Below are 11,878 nucleotides of genomic sequence, written 5' to 3'. Positions count from 1 at the left end.
CGAACGGATGCTACAGTGTATGGCATTTACTCCGATGATACAAAGCACTTTCATTTCATTGGTTTTTGCAGCTTTTTACCTCGTCCTACTCATGTAATAAGACGCTGTAATACGTCATCAGTATCACTGATGTAAGAGCAATGATGAATTGGTTAATTGTCGGGTTTTCATATAATGTTTTCAACGTCATATCACAATTAACAGCGACCTTTTAAAAAACAAATGTTAATTTCATTGTTGTAATTTTTTGTTATCTCGTCCGGTTTATACACCTTACAAGCTTTTTTTTAAGTTAAGAGCTTTTTAATGATATTTATTTACATTATAATGAGTGTGGCAATTAACGCAATGTTGAAAAAAGCCTCCTTCTTCACGTGATAAATTGTCCACAGAACCGTTAATGGTCGGATACAGAACAAAACGAAGGCATGATTAAAAGAGTTCTCGATATTATACAAAACAGAATTTATAGCTCTCCAGGGACTAAAGTGTTTATACCCAGCAGATCATCTCCTAGCTCGTTCCTCGCTCAACTGTTGGACTTATGACCTTCTGTACTGTAAAGAGGTCTGCCATCGTTTGAAGAGTGTAATGCATCGAAAAATGACAGTGAAGCTAATCTGTCTTCCTCGAAGAAATGTTAACATTTGGTGCTTTTATATCTTCCCTGGACATATGTCACTCCTACGCATTGCTTATTGCTTGCTAATTCTTCACAGTATGATTGTGGTTCAATGTGAGCAATCTACGTAAATATCCTTGAAAAATCCGCAATTGCAGGGGATAATGACTCCTTAATCCCAAGAAGATGGTTGCATCGAATAAAGTGACCCTTTTTCACGAAATTCCAAATTTCATAAAGTTCGTCTGGCGTTAGGTCGTGGACAGTCAACAAAAAGTAATACATGCAAGGTGGATATTGTTGTTTGGATACTCTGAACCCAGGATGATGTAAGGGTGATATGTGGAGCTTATCCCAACACACGCCGACGTAAACGTCCTCGAGTGGCAACAAGGGCGTGTCCAAGGAAATCTCGTATGTATCCCGCACAACGTCAGACGACATGACGTAACCGGTGCCGGAACAAAATGGCGGATAGATATCACTTTGGTAAAGTTGCCTTGACATGAACCATTTGTGCGATGAATTTCGGTTTGGCGTTTGTCCTAGATACACATATCCGGCTGCATAATGACTGCTGTTTGCTTTTGGGAGAAAATCCACGATTGCGGCATAATTCAGATACATGTCATCGTCTGCTTTTAATATAAATTTTGCCCGAGGACAATAATATTTAACCCACTTGAATCCCATAATACTCTTCACAGTCAAATTATAGTAAGAGTCAATAAAGTCGCCCATGATTATATCGTCGTATTCAGCTTTCTCAGTCCTAACCAATTTTCTTACTCTGTCGTCTAGACTGCTTCCAATCAGGAACATCGTGATTATTCGTGTTCTCCCGATTACCTGCACGCTTCCCCAAGTCTGGCGTATGGCTTCCCGCCGCACAAAATTGACTATTCGGGAGCTGACAAGAACGAGCAGGAAAAGGTCAGGACTATCCGAGGCAGCTTTCCAGACATCGTCGCACCGATAGGGGTTGCTGAGCAAAAATTTCATGTCCCTTGAAACTCCATCATGCCGCATATATCCGGATAAACACGAGGTGCTGTTGTTACAGGAGGTTATATCCTCAGAGCTGGTCAGATCGTGTAAAGTTACATTGTGAGCGGAGTTGTTTCCTAGCAAAGCAATGACTTGTCGACTAAAGTCGGTCAGTTTACGTTTCCCACCGTCGTTCACCTGCGAGATTTCTTTGCTCGGTCTCATGAAGTAAAGATACAGGCACAGATTCAGGAGCGGTAAAAGTGAAAGCAATAACAGCCGTACGAACAGTTTATCCTTGATCGCCATTATTTGCTCTGGATGTGTCGTCTGTGTTGCGAGTAAGCGTATCCTATAAACGGCGGCCAGACACAGTATCATTCGTAGTGATGTCGGCCTAGCAAAATAACAGCGGGGGAAACAGGTTTTCACCGGACCACCGTTCAGCCACACTCGAAGATCAAACGAGGTTATTTATCGCTTTAGAAACAATTACACCGATTGCTTCATTTCCTGAAATGTCGCAACCACGTGCATATATTCCCATCCTAATCCCGTCGCCCTGGTAACCACGACTCCAGCTGTGGATTTACAGGCGTAGAATTCAAGCAAGCGAGATTTAAGGCAATTTTACAGACGATTAATGCTGCAGTAAAGGTCTTCATGGAACGGAAGGGCAGGTCACTCTCGAATATAAAGGTTAAACTGCACAACAGCAAAACATGATGATGTTAATAATATTTTAGAGTAGAAATAACAGAGAACCTTGATTCAATCAAAATTGAGAATTGGGTTTTTGACATTTCGAGATATATATATATATATATATATATATATATATATATATATATATATATATATATATATATATATATATATAAACGCTGACTTTTGAAAAACATTGTCCATATATGGTCGACGCGTGTGTTGCTGAACGTTCATACCAAATTTCATCGTATTTAACGCGACAAAAACCAGATTGACGTCGAGAATGTGATGCCATTTGCGCAGAAGAGAGATTTGATGCACCTACCGTCAGTGAAAAATGCCAATTTGCCAATGTATTGACAATTGTTGAACCAGGCGATTGCGAGGGCTTGTCTTTTAACACGTACTGCAGCAGACGCCAACCGAACACCGGGGCTTATGGCTTGTTTTACAAAAAAAACCGACACGTTGTCCTGAAAATGGGAGGACAATTCCATTCCGATAGGTGGGGGCCGTTGATATCGAACGGTGGGTAAATTTGAGAGTATCGCGTTACAGCTGTTTTAGTTTGTTTGTTTGTTTGTTTTTCGTTTTTTGCTTGCCGTGTTTTTGTTCTTTCTTTCAATGATGTTAAGTCCCAAAACGAGCATACTGGCAATTCCAAAAGACTTAGCTTAGAAAAGGAAACCGTTACGACAATGGTCACATGAAGACCTTCAGATAATCTATGACTGATAATGCAAAAAAATGACATGACCACTTATCGTGATATTAAATATGATGAGGTTGCCAATGCACTCTGAATTATGATGAGCCATTTTTCGACTAGCAAAATAGATAAGAAGCCTACATTATCTACACACAACTTAACCGCAGACTATTAATTAAACCAACAGCAATCATTTCTACGTATTTGACTATACTGATGCAGGTAAGCTAGGCTAGCAATATCTTTAATTTCTCTACGTATTACGTAATGTCATCGACAGCATACATACACACATACATACATACATACATACATACATACATACATACATACATACTATATATATATATATATATATATATATATATATATATATATATATATATATATATATATATATACATACATATACACACACATACATACAAACAAATGATACAGCAAAGGTAATGGACACCTACAGTGTACGCGGTAGGCAGTATCTTTGCAGTCTTGTCCATTCACCATCAGAAATACAGACGGGCTTTTCTCTACATTGACTAACAATGAACCAATTTCCTACTGGTCGTATATTCGACTATCTAAACAATACGTTTATGCGTAAAGCTGTGTATAACATCCTTCGTGTACGGAACGGTGACCATTATAGCCGTTCTGTGCAAAAATGCAAGACGAAATAATATTTTAGGCAAACTAAATTGTTCAGCTCTTGCGACTTGTTCAATGCACCAGCTTGCATACTCAGTTTAACGACCTGACTCTAATACTGTCGTGGACATTATTGCATGATGCAAAAAAGATACAGAAATATTCTATAAAAAGTAAATGAATAAGCACTTCGATCAATTAATGGATATATGTGAGGGGTGAAGATTTAAAGATTCTGCGATGAAACCATGCGGACACAAAATATCCAAAAGCTTATTTGAGGTGCTTATGAAAATCGTCCATAAAAAGATGAAATCTAGTTACATGTTAACGCTAATTCCCCATGCAAGGTTTGTTAACCTCTGGGTCACAGACGAGCTTTACCGCGTCTCTACCTCAAATTAAATGCAAGGCGGGGTTGCTTAGGGAAGCCCTGGGCGTTTTAGTACAAATCTGATGGATTACTTGCTCCGAAGTGAAACTCGATCGGGCTTCGCAAATGTAGTATCAAAGAATTTCAATGCAATGTGCACCAGTAACAATCAATGAATACGGCTGCAGGCCAACAGTACTTTTATCAAGAATGAACCGCTTACACTTTGGCTAGCAAAGGACAGTTCCTATGCATCTGAATGACCACGCTATCAATCCACAAGAATGATGGGTTTATGCAAAGCTTTAATTAAAGAAATGCGATGGCTAACTCAATATTCTGAGCGATTACGGTACAAAATGGCGAGTGACCTCTTAACGCTCAGTCAAGGTGACGTACAGGCTGTGCATTTAGATCATCGATCAATCTGTGAGGAAGGTATAGAGAACTCAGGTTTTGTTGTCTCAAATTACTTTGTTAGGTGAGAGATTTACCGTAGAAGTGTCGACTGCAAAATGTGTCATGTTTTGATCATATGAGACATCACATAGTCTCCTCTTTGGCATTTTCTTTTGGTAAAACACCTCTTCATCTCTTTCACCTTGAACAAGGTCATAAATGTTCCACGATTTGTGGTGTTTTTTCCGACATAGATGTTTGGGTACGTCGAAATGTAATCAATAATCTAAATGTAAAAACTGAAATCATGACGCGATTGCTTTGGTCTCTGGTTATCATCGGGTATCGAAATCGGCAATGAAATTATGACATGACCAGTGCGCAATATTGCGATATTGCACGCACGTAGGTGAGACACTGCATAGCGGCATGAATTCCTGCATCGCAAAAAAATAAAATTGCTTCAAAGAGACATTGCGATGCAGGAATTAAATCATGACAAAATCCGCATCTCGTCGTGATTTATGACTACCGGTATATTACTTGGAATGTTACACGGTCGCCTTCGTAAGGCTATGATATCCACTGCTTCATCCACACGGACTCACATTATCAGTGTAGAATGCCTCAATCTCATTGTGTACCAAAATATCTATTAAGCCTGCAATGATAATGGAACGTGTTAACTTGAGCAAGGATATCATCTCTGTACACTGAGAATCAATGGTTTGTGGAAAATCATGAGTTGAAAGATCACTGCAGGCAGTGGTGATGTATGCGCATGCCTCTGTAACAAACAATAATGTATACTGTAAAAACATTTATGCTCATACATGAACGTACAGTATATGGAATATGGAAGGTTTCTGCCTTTATGCAAATGATTCAGTTCTGTTGAGTAAACGCATTCAGAATAATCATTATCACATATATTCACTGACATGTTCTACAGCGGTATCGCTCCTTTGGTAATCAAAATGATGGGCAGAACTAAATGTACCATGTCGAAGAACGAAGATGAATATTTGTATATTATATTAGGATCTCGGAACTGTATATCAAATGCTAATAAAACATTTTCCGGAATCGTGAGAGATATGCCTGTAATAGACACGGTAGATATGTGTCTTAAGAGCGTGGGGTCGTTAAATCATGAAAGCAGTTCCATGCAAGATGAGGTAACATCACACTGTATTTATGGGAGAGAAGCGAGCTATTTCAGAACATACATTATAGTTGTTTTCCTTAGGGAAATCATAATACCTTATGAAACAGAAAACACAACCGTTATTATAAACCTAGTTTATTTGGTAATAAAATCCGTTAGGGTGATGGATTGCGCACACGATAGACTAGGCTATAAGAAAATTGACTATCGAGTTTTCTATACGACGTCAAGATGGTAATTGGAGGATCTGATAGGTTATACTAGTTTGAAACGTGCATGCCGCTCTGAATTGAGGCGTGTGTGTAATATCCTATATATTCATTATCTTGATGAGTCACATTCCCATAAGCCACCTGAAATGACAGAAACCAAAGAGTACACATTCTATCCAGGTTATGTCAATATGGTGGTTTTAGTGAAATCATACATAATGCATACATAATGGCAATGCGATTTTGATTTCTGCATGATCAGATAGATTTATGACGAAATGGCGCGTACTTAATGTTAGCTTCTTCATGTTTCCCAAACAAAACATTGCAGTCGTCGGAACTGCGCTCAAATGTCGTATGGGACCCATACGACCGATGTAAACAATGTATCCAATGTACGATGGTGATTGATGAAAGTTAAAACATTCCTGTCATAATATTAAAATCATAAAATTTAAATGTTGCAGCTATGATGATGATGTGCATCTAGATATCGTGCACGAAATACATTGTTTGTAAACAAGGAACTCGCACAGCCGCAGTTCCGACGACCGTTTCCCTCATATCGGGTAGCATGTAAGGCCTCATATTGATGGGGATTATTGTGCCTCTACATGATGCAAAATGTTTGTATAACGGTGCTCCCACTGTACGGGCAAACAATGCGTCGCTCTTTCCATACACATTTAAAGAAACACCACTGTGTCTTTACCAACATTATAAGTTGAATAAGGCGACGAGATATCTACGGCAGACTGGGAAGCTGTAGGCGCCTTGCAATAAATCCGACTTAAAGCTTTAAGTCTAATTAGCATAACAAATAGCTTTACATTTTACTTGCCCCGTACTCTCATTAAATGTTATGCTAGATTTCAATTCCGACGACACAATAGTTTTAATATGTCCTAAACTATCGATGTATCCGGATTATTATATTTATTATATATTCAATACTAGACCATCAGACATTCTAGTACTTCCGTGCGTGATTGTGAGCAATGATAGATTGGGTTTAGTTTGTGACACAGTTTGCTGTTATACCATCTTGGATATGTTATTATACCATACCATTGATTTAATAATGTCTTTTTAAGAGAACATTAGATCTTGCAAATCAAACTCCCCCATGCGTAATTGGTAAAGCGCATTTTTTATTACTGCAAGTAATAGTTAACCTGTCGCAGCGTATCGTAAATACGTCAGTTGTAAAATGCGATATCATTTGTCATAATTTTCATGTAGCCAGGTATAGCAAAAACACATGTAACACGCTATTTTCAAACTTCACTTCAGGGAGTGAAGTAGAATCCGACAAAGAGGCCGAGTGATATCTTTGTTTGAGAGAACCGGCAGCATTAAGTCTGTGAATGCTGCATTGTGTGGGCGATGAAGGATATGCTTTAATTTAAGGTAATTTTGTGGAAAGGTATTTGAAGCAATTGGAACGGATTTGATACAATATTTGCAGTATAAAAACACATGTGAAACACTCCTTTCCGCCCACAATCAAAAATCTAGGTATGGCCGGAGGGTTTGGTTCAAACCATTAATATTCCTCAACCATACACATTGTTGCATTCTGCCTCTACACAGTTCGAATTTCAATTACTATATTCAATGAAATGACTCGCCTATATAGCAATGTAGAGCAAAGTACAGACCAAGAAAATGACAAAGCGTGTTTTGGCAAGTTAATTTTCCTTTTAATCTACAACGTTAAAGTACCAGTAACATTGGATGATTTTCCACTGTTTGTTTTTTAGTGTCAACTACACTTTCTTGTTCTACTCTCCAAAGTATGTTGACATACATAGAGCTCAACGAGTCAACTTACCCTGTACATATGTGGACTGCATTGCTATTGTTGACAACTAAATTCGGTTGCGGACTACGATTCACATGTGTTGTACACGCATCGACAAGGTAATTAGCTAGTTTTTCTGATGAATACTTTATTTCAAGTGTTTACTCAAAGAAATCGCTGTAAATGTTGCAAAGAAGTACTATTTGAAAGCAAACTTGACACAGTCATTGTTTATCGGCTGTACTTTATTTGAGGTTCATGGCGTTAAATGCTGCGCGATCAAATGTCTTCTAGCGCCCCCTCCCCCTGCACTGTTCTGGCCTTTTCCACTCAACTGCGAAGGCAACCAGGCTAGGCAATGCAATGGTGTGATTCTTTTAACAATTATAGACGTGACTAAAATAGAAATACTATTTCGGATAAAAATTTACAAATCACTTCTTACTGACTGACTGACTGGTTACTGTTTGTAAACCCTAGATTCACGTACAGTGGAAATGAATCATCCTCTACATCCCACGCGACTTTGATCACTTTGATAACATTTGTCAAACTGTAGGGACTCTCAAATTTTCACAATGCCTTTCTGAAAAGATTCAATCGTCTTATTTCTTGAATATCGAAAATTCAATCTTGTCCCAATTTTAAATATGATTTTCATCTTAAATTAAAGTAATGCTGTGTTTCTCTGGTACCACAATTTGCCATGTTGATCCCTGATTTTTATTCGTTATTTTGAAAGAAAATGATTGAAAGTGTCAGTGGGGAAAATTTGAACAAAAGTTGAAGTCTTTCACTTTCGATACGGTACTACCTTAATGCTCATCGCAGTGATATGTGTACTACAGTAGAAGCAATACTTATTTAATACTTGGCGCAAATTTTATTTCAATAGATGAAATTTCAATTGAGTCCTTTAAATGAATGCACATGCATACATTACCTAAGTCTTGTCATAAAGTTGTATACAGACAAAGTAGTGAAATCATTTTTCAGATCATTCTCTTTTCGATTTTATTCATTTATCACACAACTCAAAAATATAACATTTCAATAAAAAAGTATTCCAGTGAGATGAAATCAGCGCGCATCATATGGTGATATTACATGTTGTGTGGTACAATTAAAGAAATTGACATCATGAAAAATTAAATTATAGAACAAATGTCAAAAAATCGTGACTCGGGTACAAGAATCTTTACAAGTTGTCCAGTCACTCTATGGTATGATCTCAAATAATAACTTTTGGAGACAACGTTGAAACACACCCATTCAAACACGTGAAAAAACCCAGTCAAACATGTGAAAACACCCAGTCAAACACGTGAAAACACCCAGTCGAACACGTGAAAACACCCAGTCAAACACGTGATGACGCACTATGAAAAATGTTTCACCACCTTCTGTTAACACAACAACTTTGGCACTTGACATTATATATGAATGGCAACATTTCGAACAGCTTTACCTGAACTAATTTTATAAACATCGACAGATATGAAGGGCCGACTCGCAGCGATTTCGAAGCTGTTATCCAATTGGTTGGCAGAATCTTACCGTTATAATGAAATATGCAAATAAACTTCCTAAGTTGCTGTGAATAGTGACAATCGACCAATCAGATATAACCTTGCAAACACGCTGCGAGTCAGCCGCAGATATGAAGGAGCCAGACGATCACCCTAAATTTGACAGTAGAGCCGTCACGTGATCAGTTGTTGAAAAGCGTCAACCTTTAACACCTCTTTGAATTTTAAGAGTACAGCTGTTGAAAATATGCATGTTAATGTGGGTGGAACAAGATCGCCACAATGTTGGCATAATTCGATGGTGACAAAAGGTAAACGTTATCCATTCATTTGTCTATTTAATCAAAGACAATAACGGCAAACTGGCTTCGCCACAAGACAATGTCATATTATTGACTTCTTGTATCAAATAATGATTTATCTTGGTCTTGTTATGATAAAAATGTCACAATTCAAGCACGTTCAATATGTATCAATATAATATACAAAGACAAAGTTACTGTTATAAAACAATCGATCTCTCGACCTATCTAAGTTTAGAAAAAAATAATTATATATTTAGATATAATATATTCATACATGTATATCAATTCATGTTTATATATTATTTAGATTTAATTATTCATATATTCATACATATATATAAATTCTTGTATATATGTATATATATATATATATATATATATATATATATATATTATATATATATATATATATATATATATTAATTACAATGCATCTTCAGATATGAATGTGTCTGGCGAGAGAGGATTGGTCGATGAAAACATACTGCTTGTAATGTATTGCACTGCAGCAATGGGTCATATCATCATAAATCATTGTTTTGAACAGTGAATGCGTCGAAGTAGAAAGCTGTAATTTGCACACATGACACCATCTTTACAAATACCGCCAAGCGGTAAATATGTCGTTACCAAGGCAACAGACAGTATAGCGCACTCTGTGATCCCAATTTTAACAAGATCCCTATTTCTTCGTCATCATTATTCATCATATTGAATTTGTTAAATCCTAAGCTGCGCGTAACCGTGTACGAAATAAATTCACAAGCAGAATCTCTCTAGTGTTTTGACTTCACTCAATTTCTATAAATTTCACGTCATTAAATGTCGACATTACCGCTGGCTTCTTTAAAATTGAATACCGGGTTCATATCTCTATTATGTCGGTAAAGCACCTCCCTGTACATGTACGTGGCAGCTGTAACGAGATTTACGGGCGATCTGGTGCATGCTTTGAAAAGAGAGCGATGGACCGACAGTCGTCGAAACAACCGTTAAGTGACTGTGCGGGAGGGCAGAGAGCCATGCTTAGAGTAAAAATACTAGCAGTGAGAATAAGACTGATTACAGAGAGAATAAAAACAGGAATGCGTAAATCGATAAAATTAATATAATGGCAGGTAAACTGCAATTTATACAACATGAAAGTGATCAACATGCTTTTTGTCGGTCACGCACATATAACAATACAATGTCAGGGAGGAATCTTAGTAACACATCATTTGAAGAATGTGAGGTATATAATACCGTTACCTTCAATAGATTTGTGATCAAATAAACTTCAATCAATTTTAGAAAACAATGTACACTTACCAGACAAGGTCACTGTTACCAGCACGAGAGGCATATGTATGAAGGTATCATCAGTTCTAAAATATTGTACAGGTAATTTAGCTTGAAATATTTACTCAAAGGCAAAATCGTAAAAAAAAAATCGATAATGATTTCTGTTGTGCAAATAAAAAAATGATGTTACAACGGGCCAGATTTTTAGTACAGCTGAAGGTTTCATCGGAGGGTAAGCGATATGTTTAGCGAAGACGAAATACGGCAATCCAGGGTTGTCTGTCAAGCTGAGGCAAAAAAAAAAGTTTTAAGTTTCCTAGAGGGCAAATGTGCCGTCGCGTATGGATTCATAAAGAGTAGCGAAGTGACGTAAACTGGAAAGGATCACTGAAGGCTAATAAGCGAAAGACGCTTGAAAAGTCTGGAAATTCTCTTTATATGCAATGTTTAATAAAAAGAAGGGGAATTAAAACTTCCAGCCTAAATATGTGTTTGTAAAGCATGCTTTAAAATCGTCGACAAATTTTATAATTTAGTGAAGCTGTACAAAATGTGTTTCAGCATATGTTCGTACGAGGTAATTACAACATTGTAATTTAGATATTACCATTTTTTTTTAATATCCACAACGTAATATTTCATCAGTTGACGTTCAAATACAGTAGGCTTTGCTACTCTCCTTTGTAAATATGTGTCACGTTATAATCTCTCTCTGGCTCTTAGTCTCCGATGCAAGACCGTCACACGTGTCTCAGGTACAGAGATAAAATAACTGCGTTTACAACCTACACCTGAAAATTGAGAAAGAACACATTTCAGAACTCCCAGATGAATTTCATCTACACATGTAGAAATAAGAAAGTATTCTTAAACTAATAGACGTATCGATGTAGCCCTGCGGGAAGGAATACATGCCGTCGTCATGGTGATAGAAATTATAGAATATATCCGGAAGGGTTTTGGGAATCAAACTGTGAGTGTTTTGTTCATCTATAAGGGTGTCGAGTCCTTCAAGGTGTTTGCTATTCAATGATGCTTTAACACCTAGAGCTATAGTTTCACACCTTCAGCGGAAACACGTAGGTGTTGTGTGCATTTTCTCTTCCTTGGGGACCGATGTGCTCATCAGA

The 11,878-nt window shown here is 37.4% G+C and overlaps 1 protein-coding gene across 1 annotated transcript; it reads right to left on the bottom strand.

Annotated features, from left to right (window-relative positions):
- Window positions 1–296: 296 nt before the first annotated feature.
- Window positions 297–2,777, bottom strand: LOC139139140 (beta-1,3-galactosyltransferase 1-like). Its single transcript, XM_070707945.1, has 2 exons — window positions 2,643–2,777; window positions 297–2,190 (listed from the first exon to the last, which is right to left on the bottom strand). The coding sequence occupies exon 2, from the start codon at window positions 1,988–1,990 to the stop codon at window positions 746–748; it is 1,245 nt and encodes a 414-aa protein (XP_070564046.1). The 5' UTR covers window positions 1,991–2,190; window positions 2,643–2,777; the 3' UTR covers window positions 297–745.
- Between the last annotated feature and the right edge of the window lie 9,101 nt (window positions 2,778–11,878).

This window comes from Ptychodera flava, chromosome 8 (genome assembly GCF_041260155.1).
Source record: "Ptychodera flava strain L36383 chromosome 8, AS_Pfla_20210202, whole genome shotgun sequence".
Taxonomy (NCBI): domain Eukaryota; kingdom Metazoa; phylum Hemichordata; class Enteropneusta; family Ptychoderidae; genus Ptychodera; species Ptychodera flava.
The sequence above is the reverse complement of the archived record's forward strand: the minus strand, read 5'-3'. Positions and strand labels throughout refer to the sequence as shown.